This window comes from Pseudophryne corroboree, chromosome 5, assembly GCF_028390025.1.
Source record: "Pseudophryne corroboree isolate aPseCor3 chromosome 5, aPseCor3.hap2, whole genome shotgun sequence".
NCBI lineage: Eukaryota > Metazoa > Chordata > Amphibia > Anura > Myobatrachidae > Pseudophryne > Pseudophryne corroboree.
In genome coordinates, this window is record NC_086448.1 from 187,986,474 (window position 1) to 188,006,382 (window position 19,909).

At 45.6% G+C, this 19,909-nt stretch overlaps 1 protein-coding gene and 1 non-coding gene across 7 annotated transcripts in view; both read left to right on the plus strand.

The window, feature by feature from the left end:
• Positions 1-19,909, plus strand: part of HACL1 (2-hydroxyacyl-CoA lyase 1) — a 139,948-nt gene that overhangs the window by 27,728 nt on the left and 92,311 nt on the right. For all 6 annotated transcript variants that reach the window (XM_063921943.1, XM_063921945.1, XM_063921946.1 and 3 more), the window contains 2 exons: positions 7,280-7,320; positions 19,362-19,442. In XM_063921943.1, coding sequence (XP_063778013.1) covers positions 7,280-7,320; positions 19,362-19,442 — 122 coding nt within the window. The remainder of the gene's footprint in view (positions 1-7,279; positions 7,321-19,361; positions 19,443-19,909) is intronic.
• Positions 10,620-10,734, plus strand: LOC134931245 (U5 spliceosomal RNA). The gene has a single exon (XR_010179046.1). It is a non-coding gene; the product is annotated as a U5 spliceosomal RNA (small nuclear RNA).

The window sequence follows — 19,909 nt, forward strand, 5'->3', positions numbered from 1 at the left end:
CACCTGAGGAACTGCTCCAAGGACTGGTTCACCCTTTCAGTCTGCCCATTAGACTGCGGATGGTAGCCTGACGACAAGCTGACAGAAATCTGGAGATCGGAACAAAATGCCCTCCAGAATTTGGCCACAAACTGGGATCCGCGGTCAGAGACCACATCAAGTGGCAACCCGTGGAGACGCACAACATGCAGCATAAATAATTCAGACAGGCGTCTGGCCGATGGCAGCCCAACCAGTGGAACGAAGTGCGCCATCTTCGAAAACCTGTCAACGACAACCCAGATGGCTGTCATCCCCGAGGATTTGGGCAAGTCCACCACAAAATCCATTGAAATGTGGGTCCATGGCTTAGATGGGATAGAGAGTGGATGTAATGGGCCAACAGGAACCCCTCTAGGAGTCTTATTTCGGGCACAGATGTCACATGCCCGAACCCACTGATCCACATCCTTAGCCACCGAGGGCCACCACACCGCCCTAGATAGCAACTCCCGAGTTCTGGCAGTACCCGGGTGACCTGCCGACTTCTTGGCATGGAATTCCAGGAACACTCGCTGTCTTAACCTAGGAGGCACAAACAAAAGACCTACCGGAAGGTCTGGAGGAGCCTGCTCCTGTGCTCTAAGGACTAATGATAAGAGGTCCTGGGTAATGCCCACTTTAATACATGATGGGGACACAATGGGCAACGGCTCCTCGGTGGTCTCCTGGATTGGAGCAAAACTCGGCGAGAGCGCATCAGCCTTGATGTTTTTTGACCCAGGGCGATATGTTATCAAAAAAATTAAAGCGAGCAAAAAACAAAGCCCATCGTGCCTGCCTGGCATTGAGACGCTTCGCTGACTCTAAATATGCCAGATTCTTATGGTCGGTGAGAATTGAGACCACAAACTTAGCCCCCTCAAGCCAGTGTCTCCACTCCTCGAGTGCATCCTTAATAGCCAACAATTCCCGGTTACCCACGTCATAATTCATCTCGGCAGGCGAAAATTTACGGGAAAAGTAAGCACAGGGATGAAGGCGATTATCAGACACTCCCATCTGAGAAAGCACTGCCCCAATACCCATCTCAGAGGCATCCACCTCCACCACAAAAGGACGCTCTGGATCTGGGTGTCGCAGCACCTTGGCCGATACAAATGCCCTTTTGAGACGGGCAAAAGCCGCTTTAGCTTCACAAGACCAGTGAGCAACATCCGCCCCTTTCTTAGTGAGTGCCACCAAGGGCGCCACTATAGACGAAAATCCAGCGATAAATCGTCTATAAAAATTCGCAAAGCCCAGGAAACGCTGAAGCGCCTTCAAACTAGTGGGCTGCACCCAATCCAGGACTGCCTGTACCTTGGAAACCTTCTGGGGAGATAATATATCCTAGAAATGCGATTTGCTGAACTTCAAATTCGCACTTCTCCAGCTTCGCCCCAAGCCGGTGGTCTCTGAGTTTCTGGAGGACTAAGCGTACATGCTTCCGATGTTCCTCCAGGGAATGGGAGAAGATTAGGATGTCATCTAAGTATACAACTAAGAATCTATCCAAATATTCCCTGAGCACATCATTCGTGAAATCCTGGAAGACTGCCGGGGCATTACAGAGCCCAAAAGGCATCACCAAATATTCATAATGCCCTGAGTGGGTATTAAAGGCAGTCTTCCATTCATCCCCCTCTCTTATTCGGATTAGATTGTACGCACCGCGTAGGTCAATCTTAGAAAAAATGGTGGCAGTACGAAGCTGGTCAAACAAGACCGAAATGAGAGGCAGTGGGTATGAGTTTTTAATCGTGATACGGTTCAATTCCCTGAAGTCGATGCAGGGTCGCAACGAACCGTCCTTTTTACCCACGAAGAAGAACCCCGACCCAACTGGAGACTGTGAAGGTCTGATAAATCCCTTAGCCAAGTTCTCCTGAATGTACTCTGCCATAGCCTGAGTCTCAGGACGTGACAGGGAGTACAACCTGCTCTTGGGAAGCTTAGCATTTGGCAACAAATCAATGGCACAGTCATAGGGGCGATGGGGAGGTAGTACCTCTGCAACTTTTTTGGAGAACACGTCCGCAAAATCTGCATAACACCCTGGCAATCCTGGCAAACTTAGCTGCGAGAGCCTGACTGGAAGGCTCAAGCAACTCCTGAAACAATCAGTACCCCAACTAAGAATATTCCCAGAGATCCAGTCAAATTGAGGATTGTGGGCCCTTAACCAGGGTAACCCCAACACCAATGGGGCAAAAGTACAGACAGTCACATAAAAGGACAATTTTTCAGAGTGTGTGGCTCCAATAAACAAAGAAATCTGGCTAGTGCAAGAGGTAATTTTACCTTGGGATAATGGTTCCCCGTTTAACCCACAAATCTCAATTTCCGATGCCAAGGGTACTAAGGGAACAGAGTGTTTCAGGGCGAATTGGCGGTCCATAAAAACCCCGTCGGCCCCACTGTCCACAAAGGCCTCAGTCTTGACAGTTTGACCGAGGATCTTCAAGGTCACCGGAATGATAAAAGTCTTCTTTGGAAATTCTGACTTCTGGCCTGACAGGATATTTCCCATCACCCTCAGGCCCTGAAGTTTTCTGGCTTTTCTGGGCATGATACTACCACATGACCTTTATTCCCACAGTACAAACACAACCCCTGCTGTCTCCTCCGCGTCTTCTCACGCGAGGAGAGGCGGGTAGCCCCAATCTGCATAGGCTCCTCGGAAAATTCCTCAGAGTCTGAGGTTCCCTTGGGAAAGAAGGAAACCTCAGTCTCCCTTTCAAGCCTACGCTCTCTCAGCCGTCTATCCACCCGGATGGATAACTGCATGAGCTGATCCAAGCTATCAGGCAAGGGATATTGTACCAGTTGGTCCTTTATCTGGTTAGAAAGACCTCTTCGGTACTGGTGTCTCAGGGCTGGGTCATTCCACTGGGTATCATGGGCCAACCTCCGAAACTCCGTACAGTTAACCTCAACTGGCCTTCGCCCTTGCTTAAGGATCGAAATCTGAGCCTCGGCTGAGGCCGTCTTGTCAGGGTCATCATACAACATGCCCAGTGCCGTAAAAAAAGCATCAACACTTTTAAGCGACGGACAGTCAGGCTGCAACCCATATGCCCAGACCTGTGGGTCTCCTTGTAGCAAGGAAATCACTATGCCCACCCGCTGAATCTCCGACCCAGAAGACTGAGGCCTAAGCCGGAAGTATAGCTTGCAGCTCTCCTTGAAACAAAAGAACTGCGAGCGATCTCCAGAAAAACGATCCGGGAGATTTACTTTCGGCTCCTTAACCCCTGAAGGTGCTGCTGCTGCGGGAGCTCCGCCAGCGGCCTGGGAGGTGTGCATTTTAATGGACAAATCATTAAATTGTCGAGTCAGGACCTGCACCTGATCGACCACCTGTTGCAACTTATTTTGAGGGGTATGCTCCATATTCCCACAAAATTTCAACAGGAGTATTAGGCTGCTGAATATGTTATGCACACCAGTGCCTGCAGGAATGTACTGGTGTCAGAACTGTTATACACTCCAGTGCCTGCAGGAATGTACTGGTGTTTGAACTGTTATGCACACCAGTGCCTGCAGGAATGTACTGGTGTCTGAACGGATAGGTATGCAAAACAAATGAACTCACAGAAAGACTGGGGAATATGACATTACGTACACAGAAGGTGATAGGGTAGCAAAATACACACAAAGTGAACAGAGAAGCCCAGAGGCTAAGGAACTGGGTGTCTCCCTAGTATTAGTAATGCTCAGATGGGAAAAGCAAGATGTTGTGTTTTAATACGTAGAGAACCCGAAATGCTGTTGCTAAGGGCAACAGCAAAACCCTAAAGGGTTACCAACGGGTGTGGCAGTAAACTCCTTGGTCAGAGATGGAATGATAGACACAAGGTGAGTCTCCACAATCCTAATTCTCACTTGCAGTGCACAGGTTCAGCTTACTGCCACTAAACTGACACCTGACACCTTGCACAGTGAGACAGGATTTAGGCAGGCAAGTCTTAGAATACAGCCGCAAACTTGCTAAGTTCACAGAGTAGTAAAAGAACCCCAGCAAGCTAAACGACTGACTCCAGTCTTACTGCTAGGTCTGGATTGGCAGAGTGTAGTACCAAATCCCCAGGCCTATTTGCAGTAAGCAACAACAAATACAAAGCTACACAGTACTGGCTAACTTTCAGGAACTGACTAACCAACAAAGATTCAGCAGCATCTGCTTAACCTGAGAAGAGGCCTTATAAAGCAGGTGCTGTCCACGCCCCACTCAGACCTCACAGACTGTGAGCACAAAAACCAGCACCGGATCCCCTGCCGTGCACAGAGCCTGTAACCACTGCACAGCAAAAGACCCGAACCGGAGTATCAGCTGCGCTCAGGTTACTCCGCTAGCACTTGTCTCCCGGTTGCCATGACGACGTGGCAGCACAGGGCAGGAGACCCTAACACCAACTAACTGGACTTACACTCGGGGATTCAAAATTACAGACCAGTGATCGTGTGCGGAATCTTGGCGTTGTCCTGGATGGTGGCTTGACACTTAAACATCAGATATCAGCCACAATCAAATCCTCCTTCTTTCACCTGAGGAACATAGCCAGAATCAAGCACTTCATTCCCTCAGATGATATGCCAAAAGTCATACATGCATTTGTATGATCTCTATTAGACTACTGTAATGCCCTCTACGTTGGTCTACCAGCAAAAGAATTGCAAAGCTTACAGCTGGTGCAAAACACAGCTGCCAGGCTGTCAACCAACCAGCCCCGTTCTAGCCACATAACACCCATCCTCTACTCCCTTCACTGGCTGCCTGTAAGATGGCGAATCATCTTCAAGATTGGCTTACTGAGTTTCAAAGTATTACATGACCAAAGCCCAAGGTACCTGAAACAGCTTCTGACCCCATACTGCCCCACTCGATTACTGCGATCTGTAGATGAAGGACTTTTAGCAGTACCTAGAATCTACCGTAATTCATCGGGGTAAAACACAAATTAAAGGAAGCGTCCCGTGCGCATATAGCAGCTAGTCAGTCAATCACTCTCTAGAGGTATCCTTTAACCCCTCACCAATAGTGCACAATACAAAAAACGGAGTAGAGACTTAACCAGCGCTTATCCAGTCGATTTTCATAAACCGTCCCGTTATTTCATTTGGCAATATGAAAAAATGGGAAAAAAGTGCATATAGTGTAACACAGTTTAATGCACATACAAACAGGCAATTAAATATTATTAAAATTCAGCAAATGTATTCAGCAAATATAAAGTGCAGTGCAAGGCATTCTTTTCTTTTAAAAGGAGGTTTTTCCTGGCAGGTGATGTAATTACCAGATAAATGGGAACTGTGACATACACAGTTCTCATACGTTTTTAAGCGGTGACTTTTGGTCCCAAGTAGCTTTGTCAGCAATAATGGTAACTCTCAGTGGTCTCACCAGCCGGATCCCCTCCTCCACCTGGTGGGATCCGGCTGGTGAGACCACTGAGAGTTACCATTATTGCTGACAAAGCTACTTGGGACCAAAAGTCACCGCTTAAAAACGTATGAGAACTGTGTATGTCACAGTTCCCATTTATCTCCTGGTAGAGGAGGGGATTCGGCTGGTGAGACCACTGAGAGTTACCATTATTGCTGACAAAGCTGTAAAAAGATAAAAACAGGAGTGCTAGAAAGAGAGAGAGATTAAAATGATAAATTGAATAAAAAAGTTGCAAACACCTGTGAAAAAAAGAAAGTGGTTAATTAATAATGTTTACAGCACTTCTGTGCTGATATGAAAGTCCTGTGCGTGAGTCCTTTTATGGACACCGGAGCTGTGATCCGTGCTGCGGCTGCAGTGGGGAAACCTAACTGTCTGTCTCTCCCTTACTCTGCCTACCTGTAGTCACGTCCGTCACTCGGTTCTCACATGTAGATCTTGTTCCGCTGCCCCGTTCTTGATGCCGTCTTCTGCACTGTCGTTTCCACACCCGTGTGGCGCAGGCGGGATGACGTCAGACTTTCACTTGGAACAAGATCTACATGTGAGAACCGAGTGACGGACGTGACTACAGGTAGGCAGAGTAAGGGAGAGACAGACAGTTAGGTTTCCCCACTGCAGCCGCAGCACGGATCACAGCTCCGGTGTCCATAAAAGGACTCACGCACAGGACTTTCATATCAGCACAGAAGTGCTGTAAACATTATTAATTAACCACTTTCTTTTTTTCACAGGTGTTTGCAACTTTTTTATTCAATTTATCATTTTAATCTCTCTCTCTTTCTAGCGCTCCTGTTTTTATCTTTTTACTGTTATTACTAATTTAAAGGAGCAGCTCCACAGTTTTTAGCGCGGGTCATTTACCACATCTATTGCTGACAAAGCTACTTGGGACCAAAAGTCACCGCTTAAAAACGTATGAGAACTGTGTATGTCACAGTTCCCATTTATCTGGTAATTACATCACCTGCCAGGAAAAACCTCCTTTTAAAAGAAAAGAATGCCTTGCACTGCACTTTATATTTGCTGAATAAATTTGCTGAATTTTAATAATATTTCATTGCCTGTTGGCTGTAATTCATCGGGGGGGTCGAGCTTTTAGTCATGCGGCTCCGACTCACAGTGCGAGAGGCCCCAACTATAGAATCCTTCAAAAGTAGACTCAAGACTTTCCTGTTTACTAAAGCATTTCCATAGTGTCCCTTTTAGTATCTTCATGCTTCTGTATTTTATGAAAATGTACTTCATTATTTTCTGTACTATATTATGCTATGTATCTGTTAAGCGCCTTGAGTCTTATTGGAGAGAGAGCGCTATATAAATAAAAATTATTATTATTATTATTATTATTATTGAATTTATTACCCAAAACGTCTGCACCAACCCTGCGCTCTTGGTTTTCTTCTTTTTTTATTACTACTGTATTACTCTTTTGTACTATGTGCTTTATTTTAATGCCTCTCAAGCACCTTGAGTCCTGTTGGAGAAAGAGCACTCTATAAATAAAATTATTATTAAATAATAATTATTTTATAATAAACTATTACTATGATACACCCCAATTAGACTGGCATGGTGACATCAGAGATCACACAGCTTTACATACAGAACAATAAAAGTTCTAGTCCATGATTACTCGTGGACATCATAGCATGTGAGGAGTCAGTAGCCCTATTCCCCTTTATGACAGACATGTAATGAGATTATTGTGAAGTGAATGCACTTAATTTATAATGCATAAAAAGTAGGAATTCACCCCTATATAGTTCTGGGGATAACAAATTAAGTTTCTTTTGCTATATCTTTCAGGCTTGCTATGCCGCCTCAGCTGTGGGATACCTCACGGGCCGGTAAGTAGAAGACATGTTAGTGGAATAAAAGTAAGAAACCATCATATCCCAGCAACTACTGCTTCCATAATCTTGCATGTTCTCACTATTAAAGACGTGTCTTGGAATCGAAATTGCACAATGTAGTGTGATGTAGAGATAGAAGGAAATGCAGCTCTGCAGGTCACATACAGTATGCTGCTGAGTCACACACGCAACTCGAGACATACGTGTCTCCTCCCGCTACTGTCCATCATGTCCGCTCCAGCCAACCGTGCTACTCCATTCCTGTATAGGAACTTTAGTTTAGAATGGCTTATGCTTACCTCAGTCTCTAATAAATGCTTTTGCTGGGTGGAAGACTTGCTTCATACATAGAATTTTGAAATTAGCAGTATGTATACAGGGGAGATAATCATTCTGTTTGGTACTTTATCAATCTCCAAGGCTTAATAAATAGACTTTTACCTTGCACCACCACTGCACCTCAGCTGACGACAAAGTGCACAGAAACTGGGGGGCACACGCTCTCCTGCTAGCCTCTGCTGATGCTAAGTTCTTGACGTGTCACAGGTCATTTTGCAGCAGTCATTCTCCATTTAATTTCATGAGCAAGTCTTCCACAGGGCTTCCTGATGCCGACAAGCCCTACTTTAGATATTCAGATTTTCTAATCATTCCGAGGTGTAAATATGCACACATACAAAAAGTTACAAATTGTTGTCTAACAGCAGTGAATACATTCTACACGACGGGTAGTTATCAATTATATTTCCATAGAACACCATTTTCCAATTCATCGTCACGAAAAACATGCAAGTGCTAATTAGTAGAAAGTGAGTTGACACGTCACACCTTGAGATGCTGCACTAGTAGCTGTTTGTGCATGTGCACCAGCTGGCATTCTGAGCACTTGAAGACATTCACTAGTACAGTCTGCAGCCAACCTTCCCTGCTTCCACAATGCGTGCAGCTACTACACACAACCGGAGGTAGAGCTGCTTATGTGAGTACTGGCTTCTGTCTAGTTATACATGATGCTTTTCACCTTCCATTGAGAAAACCATACCATTTATTTTATCAGCTCCCTCCACTTTTAATGCTGCTTCACAATTATATTATAGTACTGTAAATAGAGAGTCCACAGGACATTCCATCACTCTAACAGTGTATACAGTTACAGTGCATCTGGAAAGTATTCACAGCGCTTCACTTTTTCCACATTTTGTTATGTTACAGCCTTATTCCAAAATGGAATAAATTAATTTTTGTCCTCAAAATTCTACACACAATACCCCATAATGACAATGTGAAAAAGGTTTGTTTTTTTTTGCAAATTTATTAAAAAAATAAAAAACGGAGAAATCACATGTACATAAGTATTCACAACCTTTTGCAATGAAGCTCAAAATTGAGCTCAGCTGCAATCGAAGTGAGAAAGAAAGAAAACAGAAGCACACCAATCTAACAAAACATAGAAAACTGAAGAACTAATAACAAATGTGAGTCACTTACTCTTCATATTACTTACCTCCTGATTGTTGCAGCTGATTAAATAGCACGGAATTACCTGACTTGGTCATTTCAAAAACCATCCATTTCACCAACAAATGCTTGTATCTGTATTTTTGTAATTTGTTTTTTATGCACAGCTGCACCAATGCAATTTTACCTACAAACACTTAAAAAAACTTACAGAATTACCATTGCTTTTTAACCCTCTCACAATCCTGTCATTTCTTACAATCCAAATACATTTCTTTTTCATCCACTAGGGGTCACTGGAGTACTCTTGGGATATGGACGGCGTAGCAGAAACAAAGGCACTGAATATTTAAATTTAGAACTCTCCACCCCTCCATATCCCAGAGTACCTCAGTGTACGACCTCAGTGTTTTTTCTGTGCTCAAAGCACTAACATCGGCTTGTGGGAGTTCCCACACTTTGTGGAAGATTTTATTAATTTTTCATTTTTACTTTTTTTTTTTTTACTTTTTTCAAAAGCACATCCCTTCCCAGTTTCAGGAAAAACATGGGTCCGGGATAGTGCCGCTGCACGGGCAGCGCATGGCGTGTCGGTCCTCACAAAGAGCACCCTCACAGCCACAGGCAGCCCACTGCCCCTGCAACAGCTGGACGGAGCTTATACATAGAAGCCCCGTCGCAGCCATGACTGGATGACTGAAGAGCTGGACGGAGCTTACACATAGAAGCCCCGTCGCAGCCATGACTGGAGAGCTGGACGGAGCTTACACATAAGAAGCCCGTCGCAGCCATGACTAAGATCACTGGAGAGCTGGACGGAGCTTACACATAAGAAGCCCCGTCGCAGCCATGATCAGGGATACAAGCAAGGTAGGCTGGGGAACGGGGCGGTCAGCGCAGGCTGCCGCCCCGCTATGTTGGTTTTAATATGCCGCTTCCGCCGCTCATCCGCCCGCCACAGCCCCAGCCGCTACGTCTGCAAGCTCCATACAGCGCTACGTCCGCCCATCCCAGCCGCTCCGTCCGGCCGCCCAGCGCCATACGGCCGCAGACGCTCCCTCAGTTCTCAGCACTAAGACGGTGATAACCGGGCCGCCGCTCCGTCCGGCCGCCCAGCACCATCCACCCGCAGATCAGTGCCAGCGCTAAGAGGCTGCAAGAAGGCCTCCCTGCAAGTCTTCCCGGGCTTCCCGCAGAGACACAGCGTTACAGGGGGGAAGAGGGGCGGTGGAATCTGGCGGATCACAGCGACAAGGGTATGTAAAATACCTATATGAACAGCAGCACAGTGTATATGCAGCTATATATATGTGACAGGTATTTATAATGTATTGTAACCTGTCCTGTGAGTTTCACTGTATAATAGGCTATTAAGCCTATATTACTGTCTGTGATTATCACTGTATAATAGGCTATTGAGCCTATATTAATGTTTGTGATTATCACTGTATAATAGGTTATTCAGCCTATATATTAATGTCTGTTATTATCACTGTATAATAGGCTAGTGAGCCTATATTATTGCTGTATAATAGGCTATTGAGCCTATATTAATGTCTGTAATTATATTCATAGAGCATGTGTTGTACCCTGCCTGTGATTATCACTGTATAATAGGCTATATTAACACGGAAACAATTGTAACTTGTTCTGTGATTATCAGGGTCAGCATGGCAAAGTGGCCATTTTAACCATGCTTCCTGTTGTTTTCCAGTTTGTAATTCTGGAACATTCCTGCCCTACATCTCTAAGCCACCAGAGGCGCAGGGGTGTTAGTGGGAATTTGGTTCGGGTTTCACATAGGCTCCCCATGTGAACTGCTTTTCACATAAAGAATACTCTGGTTTGTCTTCAGATCGAATAAATCTTTCGCCTTTTACTAAAGATTTCCGTGGAGAGGAACAACCATGAGTTTCATATAATTTTTTGAAGCCTGCCTACGGCTGGGCTTAATATGCTTTTCAGCAATAAAAATATATATATGACACATAATAACTTCAATAAGTCGTGCAAGTGTCTGTCCGTTGCCTATTGTGGTGTCTGTCTGCATAGCGAGTAAGGCTCTAGCGCAGACTAAAAATAATTTTAAAGATCCTATGTTAAGCATTGGCAATTCAAATTAAAGGAGCGGTAACATCGGAGTCTCGGAAGTTACTCCGCCAGCTCTAACGAAGGACAGTCTTTCCAAAGGGCCAATTTCCCTTTGGGTACCAGGGTGTTTATTTAACTGGTCTTATAATTTAATGCACGATTCTATGTCAAATCTCACAGCGATAACTACGAGTGAGAAGGGTACATTAGACCAGCACTCAGATAGTGCGGGGTTTTTGACAACCATACATTGCTAAAACCCAGTGAGTCAATGTCTCCATTTTTACAGAGACTGAGTAGACTCTAACCACTATTTAATCGTTTCCACATCTAAATGACGCGATCCGCCATTCGTCTGTGTCAAACATTATAAAGACCCAATATACATTTGGGTCACTAGACTCTATGTATGGAAACAATGACGATCACTGTTAATGAGAAGCTGCAGAGTATATTTGTAAAGCTTCTGCTAACGCCGGTTACTTCGATTCTCACTTTTCATCGTCGCTAGTTTCAGCACGACAAGGCCAGAGCTTGTTTGGTCCTAAATTTGATATTCAGCCATTACCGCATCCAGTATCAAAACGGAAATACTTGTGCCGGCGTTTAATCCCTTTAGACTTCAGTTTTTTCAAGGCGGTGGTACAAAAACAGTCACGCCTTGTAACGACAGGACGCTACAGTCAACAAGCCAGTGGCTTGACGACCTATTAGGCCATCTCCATTTTCCAATTGTGGAAGCGCGTCTTTACACGTTACATTTGCGGGGTTTCCAGACATCAACTCATGGATGTCTTCGCTATTTACAGATTAAAGGACAAGACTGCCTCTGTCGAACGGTTTGGCAGGTTGCCATTTAGTCTCTGCTGGTTTCAGCTGTTTTTATTTCCAGGCATAGTACACCAACAGAGTCAGGGTTACTTATTCCCCTCTATTTGGGGTAACAAAACCAGACAGCTCCGTCGCAGTCTCAATCAGCAAGTCACTTACTGCAGTTTGAAAATGGATTTTCTGCGGTTAGTATTTGCATATTTGGAGCCACAAAATTGCATAATTGCACTTGATCTTCACAATGCGTATTTACCCATTTTGGTTTGGTCATCACAGGTTCTAGCGTTTGCAAAACGCCACAACCATTAACCATTTCAGGTTCTACCATTTGGCTTCTTGTCAACGCCTCGGGTATTTACCAAAGTGATGTTGGTGAGGATAGCTCATCTCAGAGCCCGGCCAGTGACAATCGTTCCATACTTAGACGATCTGCTCATAAGAACTCTGTCTCAACAGAGTTCCTCTAACTTGCGCTACTAATGTATACTGCGGTGGCAGGTCAAGTTCAAAAACAATCGCATCTAATTCCGTCTAAACGACGTCAATTCCTAGGTAAGATTATAAATACGGTAAATCAAAGACATTTACCTACTACACCAGCAAGAACAAATGTACATCTAGTAATTAGTGCAAAAGCCACGCACACTAGCGGTACATTGGTGTATTCGCCTGTTAGTAATAATGATGTGTTTTCAAAGCGCTTTAGTTCGCCGGGCTTCACTCGCGTTTCCCACAGAGGGGCGAGGGTGTATATACTCTGGACGAGAGTCTCAGAGGTTCAGGAGTTGTAGTTAAAAAAGATCAGCGACAGGGGTTCTAAAACGGATCACGACAGATTGCTGTCGATAAATGTCCTGGAACTCCGTGCAATTTACAATGCACTACATGCTTCGCTTTCACTCTGACAAAGTGCAGTCAGACAACGCAACGGCAGTTGCATACACAACAACCAGGGAGAACCAAGAAGCCGCATGGCAATGCGGCAGGTAGCTCGAATCCTCAATTGCCCAGAACACCATTATGTGATGTTGTCAACGGGGTTCTTTCCGCGAGTGGACATCTGTTAGACAGATGATCTCACCCGTCGGGATTTATATCCTGAAAACTGGGCATTAAATCCATAGGTGTTTCATATGTGAATCCACAGGTGGGGTTACCCTCAGGTATACATGAGGGCATCTCGACACAATTTAAAACACTCAGTATGTGAACAGAACGACAGATCACAAGGGCAGTGGCGGTGGAGTTTCTCACATTCGTGTGGTCATACAGCCTTGTGTATCTGGCTCCACTATTTTCCGCTGCTCTCTCCGTTGCTAAAATGGATCATAAGACAGTTCGTCACAGTCATACTAGTGATATCTCATGGGTTTCGGAGAGCTTGCTTCTCGAATCTCCAAGGAATACTTGCACACGATCTTGGCCCGCTCATAATACGTCCAACCTGTTACAACAGGGACCGTTCTGTTACCCTTATTTACCTATGTACCGCGGCTGCGGTTGACGGGGTGGGGGTTCAGACCGCCCTCTTAAGAAAAGAAATAGGGCATTACAGTATTATACCAACCATGTTACGAGCTAGGAAGCCGCTTACGGCAGCTCATTATTACAAAATTTGGTGTGCCTATATAGGTGGGTGTGAAGCTAGGAAGTTTCCGACATCATCTTTCAAGTTACCCGTATTCTGTTATTTTACAGACGGGGTGAGATGGAGAACTGAGTTTATCTGCACTGAGGGTGCAGGTATCTGTGTGGTCAAGTTATTTTCAAAGACGTTTGACTCTATTGCGTCGGTACACACCTTTTCTACAAGGTGTCATCAAATGCAGCCTCCATTTATCCCACCTACAGCGCCATGCGACTTGAGGCTGGGTTCAGATTTCTTACAGTTTTCATATTTTGAACCCTTACAACAAATGGGGATTAAGTTTCTCACTTGGAAAACGTTTTCTTCTAGCCTTAGCTTCGGCAAGGGTTTTGTTTTCATATTTGGGTGCCTTGTATTCCAAGCCACCGTATTTGAGTTTTCTCATGTCAAAGCAGAACTTCGGACGAATTCCGATTTCTTATTCTTCACATCAATAAACCAATAGTGGTTCCTGTGTTGACAGCACATTCTAGAATTCTGAATGTGGTACACGCATTACGCGTCTATATGTCCCGAACGTCTACAGTACGTAATACGGATACGTTGTTTGTTCTCTATAATGCGGCCAACTGGGGTTAGCCAGTTTTCTCAGCAGACATTATCCAGTTGGATCAAAATGACTACAAGTCAGGCTTACTTGAAGGCTAAGTTACAGTCGCCTTTGTCAGTAATAGCTCATTCCACAGGTTCTGTGGGAATGTCAGGACCAGCTGGTCGTGGAGCGTCTACGACGCGGCTACATAGCCTTCAGTGCACACGTTTGTGCGCGTTTACACGTTATTAAACGGTTGCGGCATCAGCATCTAGCTTTGGCTGCCTACTGTTACAAGTGTCAAACAGCTCTCCCGCCCACAAGGGAAGCTTTGGTACGTCCCAAGAGTACTCCAGTGACCCCTAGTGGATGAAAAAGAAAATAGGATTTTGGTACTTACCAGGTAAATCCTTTTCTTTGAATCCATAGGGGGCACTGGACGCCCACCCAGAGCAGTTTTACCTGGGTTGTGTTAAGCTCACAGGAGCTTAGGGTAACACATTTTCACCGATTGGTTCAAATTATAAAGGTCTATCGGTTATGGTGTCAACTGTTTAGTTGACAGTAACGTTATGGGTCAACTTTGTTGTTGTCCGTTATGTTATAGGAATTCTCCATTGTCAACCTCTCTATAGTAGTTCGCTCAGTAAAAACACTGAGGTCGTACTATGAGGTACTCTGGGATATGGAGGGGTGGAGAGTTCTAAATTTAAATATTCAGTGCCTTTGTTTCTGCTACGCCGTCCATATCCCAAGAGTACTCCAGTGCCCCCTATGGATTCAAAGAAAAGGATTTACCTGGTAAGTACCAAAATCCTATTTTCTGCACCCACTTTATCTACACTTTTGATTTACTTCAAACTAATACCCCTTTTCCACTAGCTCCAAAAACACTGGAAAATTCACGGTGTGACCAGACGGTCCCGTCCCCAGTACACAGAATGGATGCTATGGTCACACGGGACCTGACCACATAGGGGATTCCCGCTTACCATCAGTAACCGCCTGTTACTGACTCCACCCACTGCGCTGTGGGCAGGTTTTTGCTGCCACCACCAAACTCCTAACCTGCCGTGGCGTTTGGAACCATGGTCCTGCACTGTATGTGCCGACACGCTGCCTTACCACACCTGTGTGGTGTTGACGAATCCCCACTAGTCGCTGACTAGGCCTCTACCGGTAGCTGGCGGAAGGCAGAACTTGGAGACGCTGGTTCACCCTAGACAGCCGGTGAACGGGGCTAGGTTTCGCATAGCCCTGTAGGTCACAAGATGACGCACTCTTCTTGAGGCAGATGATGTTTCAATGCCAACAAAAAGTTCTGAAAAGAACTTAGCAGTACAGCAAGATGTTACAGCAGAAAGAAAATGGTACAATACCCAATGGAGGCTCACAGGCCTCCTCTTTTTATACATATAAAATCACAAACCACAGTCCTTTCCATCCAATCAGGATATCTTACATAATATAAATAAATTACATTTTAAAAGGATATAAGTTAATTATACAGTTTGGTATAATTTAAACTCCAATTCCTACCACCAGGGAGTTTAGACTTCGCCATTGAGACTTTTAACACATAGCTTCAAAATACAAATGTTTCGGTCTCATTCGCATCCCCATGCAAACCCAGTGTTTGGGATTACAACAGGAAAGGCTGCAACACAACAAACAGTCTTCCTTACACCTTCGTTTGAATTTCAAAGATGTTTGGCCACCAAGAGGCCGGCTAATTGACACTTATTGTACATAGCAAGTCACCAGCTAGGACAATTACCATATGACTTCCTATGCAAAGTGTCTCAAGAACTATTTTCAAGGCCTTTTTAGAAACAAAATACCTTGTACTTTCCTCATAAGTGCCCTGTCCATGCAGTTAATCATTCTCCAACTGCGCACTGCGCAGCGATATAACATATGACACATTATTAAACATATTTTAAATACCCAGTGCCTAGCACCTACAATACATTTAAAGATGGCGACTAGCGCCAGTGCACATTGTCCTCTTAATGGCGCCGGGCACTAGGGGTTAGCTCCTTCAGTGCCGCGGCCGCCATTACATGTGTGGCTGGTTAGTCTCTCCTGCCACACACGGGGGCGCGCATTAGCCCGTGTCTTTTGCTAGGGGAAAAGGGTCCCTCCGCAAAAACCCGGATCAAGTGACCCGTGAATTCTACCCGGGTCGCTACCTGGGTAGGACACGGGAATGATCCTGGTAAGGTTGTAGTGTAAACGGAAGCCGTGTCTCCCGTTTACACTGTATGGAAGGGCGGCGCTGGGAGATCATGTGATCTCCCAGCGCCGCCCCTGCCGCGTCACCAGCAGCGTCACTAACCCGGTAATATGCCGGGTTGGTGAGCGCAGTGTAGAAGGGGGCTCTAGCACGGGTCGCAGTCGTGTCAGGCTCCAGGCTGCAACCCGTGCTAGCTAGTGGAAAAGGGGTATAAATCTACACCCATTGAGCATACACTGCTTTTCTCACCTGCATTTCTGCAATTCTTCTGCTCTGATTCCCTTCCAGTCTCCTCTCCTACTTCCACTTTCCCTCAACCTATTTACCTACTTAACACCATATCAAGGTTTTCTTATACTCCCCACATCACTTAGTGTCTACCTAATCCTGTATCTTGCCCCTTGTTCACACCTTTATCCTCCCCCCCCCCCCCCCCCAGTCTCCTACACCTACTCCTCTCTCCCCTCCTCTGTCTCCCCATCCATCCCTCTGTTTCCTTTCCGCTCCTTTCCAGTTACCCCACTTTCACTCACCTCTGCCCCATGGTCCTGCTACCCCACAACTCAGCCCTACTCCCTCCCTCCCTTCCCTGTCACCTCCCCACACCCCCATCCACATTACACTGAACTCCCTCCCTGCCCACCTCCTGCAGTTTCCCCTCCTAGCTCAGGCACCCGCACCATCACTGCTCTCTCATCATCCCTGCCCTCAAAGTTAATCTCACCTCATCGCTACAGCAACCCTGATAATCTCATTCACATCTCTTCCACAAACTCATACCCCCTATCCCGTGCCCTCTGGAATGCCAGATCTGTTTGTAACAAACTGGTCCCCACTCATGACCTTTTCATTTCCAACTCCCTGCACCTACTAGCCATTACTGAAACTTGGATTACTCCCTCTGACACTACTTCACATGAAGGACTCTCAGACCATGAGAAACAAAATTCTCTGGTCTGACGAGACAAAGGGCCTAGGGCCTAATTCAGAGTTGCTCGCAGCAGCAAATTTGTTAACAGTTGGACAAAACCATGTGCACTGCAGGGGGGGGGGGGCGATATAACATGTGCAAAGAGAGATACATTTGGCTGGGGCGTGTTCCAACTGAAATCTAAATTGCAGTGTAAAAATGAAGCAGCCAGTATTTACCCCCATCACCAGGCAAATACCATCCCTATAGTGAAGGCTAGTGGTGGCAGCATCATGATGTGGGGCTGTTTTTAACCGGCAGGAACTAGGAGAAGTCAGGATAGAGGGAAAGATGGATGCAGCAATGTACAGAGACATCCTGGATGAAAACCTGCTCCAGAGCGCTCTTGACCTCAGACTGAGGCGACAGTTCATCTTTCAGCAGGACAACGACCCTAAGCACACAGCCAAGATATCAAAGGAGTGGCTTCAGGGCAACTCTGTGAATGTACTTGAGTGGCCCAGCCAGAGCCCAGACTTGAATCCGATTAAACATCTCTGGAGCGATCAGAAACCTGATGGAGCTTGAGAGGTGCTGCAAAGAGGAATGGGTGAAACTGGCCAAAGATAGGTGTGCCAAGCTTGTGGCATCATATTCAAAAAGACTTGAGGCTGTGATTGCTGCCAAAGGTGCATCAACAAAGTATTGAGCAAAGGCTGTGAATACTTATGTACATGTGATTTCTTAGTGTTTTATTTTTAATAAATTAGCAAAAATCTAAAACAAAAACATGTTTTTCACGGTGTCATTATGGGGTATTGTGTGTATAATTCTGAGGACAAAAATGAATTTATTCCATTTTGGAATAAGGCTGTAATATAACAAAAAGTGAAGCGCTGTGAATACTTTCCGGATGCACTGTATATCTATATAAACGTTTGCAACATATTGTACTGCTACAAATACAGCAGATTTGACAAACTGCATAGCTGCAGCTTACATGTGCAACAAAGTATATGCCGATTTGCATAGCTTTAAGATCACCTGCACATATAGGGGGTAATTCAGACTGCATCGTGGCAGCGATTGCAGTCTGAATTACTTTGTGGAGCGCATGCTCACCCCGGGAGCCCAGTGATATAGTATATATACAGTAGCACCATGTGTGACTTTTTTTGTGTAACACACAGCTAACTTGTGTTACTGATGCTGCGAGCTGCAAGTACTTAAAGTCAGCCCAAGGCACCCGGCTGGAGCGGACGAACATCGTCTACTAGCAGGATGGAACAAACTCCTGTTGACATCACTGCCTTCACTCTCACTCTGCCTGATCCTTTTTCCCTTATGTCCTTCTGTTGCTGCCGTAACACAACTTCTGGACGCAATCCTATGGCTGCACAAGTGCAGTAAGAATGTTGGCTTCAGTTTCCCTTGTCACTGTTACAGCCAGCTTAAGGCTAGTCAGTGCAAGGGCTCCTTCTGACCACCTTTTGCTATAGGGCTAAAGGTGGGTACACACTAGTAGATATATCTGCAGATCAATTGATCTGCAGATATATCTATGTACGGATCGGGCAGTGTGCTGTGCATACACACTGCCCGATCCGTCGGGGGACTGACGTCATGAACTGGGCGGGCGGGCGTGCGCCCGCCCAGTTCACCTGTCAATCTCCGCCGGCCGCCGCAGCATGTGTACGGGCGGTCGGACGACCACCCGTACACACACAGCGACGCGCCAATATATCGTTAGATATATTGGCCGTCGTCTGTGCTGCGCGGCCGACGCGATAAGTCTGTGAACGACGGAATTCACAGACGTATCGGCCGTACACACAAGAGAACGGCCGATATATCGACCAGTGTGTACGGGCCTTAAGACCTACAACAAGATTGGGATTGATCTGTTTTGTTCATCCCATGTCATCCATTAGCACTGCGCTAGAGCAGGCTAGGTGTGGGTCATTGGTGTTTCCTGCATTTTATCTGCAACTTAAGAAAAAAATCTAGGGAATGCAGGGCCCAACAGAGTTGGGACTGAAAATGGGAGGGGGCAGGACTGAAAGTGGGAGGAGTAATGAGTAAAGAGGGGAGGAGTCTGGATTAATTTGTAAACCCCCTACCCCCAAAAGAAAAGTCTAGAACCACCCCTGAGTCAGTCAGAGCAGATACATCTTGATGGGCATACAAAAAGAATAGGTATCGTTTCAGCTCATTCCAGTTCACAGGAATGTAAACTTTTTTTTTTGTTTAGATTACAAACTAATGTAAATATTGTTGCATGCTTTCCCGTTTGTTCATTAACAAATCCAAATGTATTTTTCATTTTCAGACCTGGCGTGTGTCTTGTAGTGTCTGGACCTGGCCTTATTAATGCTCTTAGCGGCATGGCAAACTCCAATGTGAACTGCTGGTAATCTCTTCTCTTACTGTTCCGATGTATTTTATAGTTCAGGGTATTTGTACAACTGCTGCAATAACTGTAAGCATAAGAATATCATGTGTTGTTGAATTTGCCCCTTCAATTTGAGTCTGTTTCATGGCAACAGTATTAAGGGGGGTACACACGGGAGATTTCTCCAGGAGATGTGTGCTGAGCGATCTAGCACAGACCACTCAGCACGCATCTCTACCCCCGCTCAGCACAGCGCGATGTGTGCTGAGTGAGGGGGGCGGGGACGGGGGGACCGCTCATTTTACTCAGCTGTGGAATGAGCGATCTACTAGAATCAGCATGCATGCATGCCAAATCTAAAGCCGGCGATAGCGACGCGCGGGGCCGAGCATCTCTGTCGCCGGCACCCCTACACACGGAACGATGTGTTCTTAATTTCTAAGCAATCTGGTCTGGTTGCTTAGAAATTAAGAGAACATCGCTCT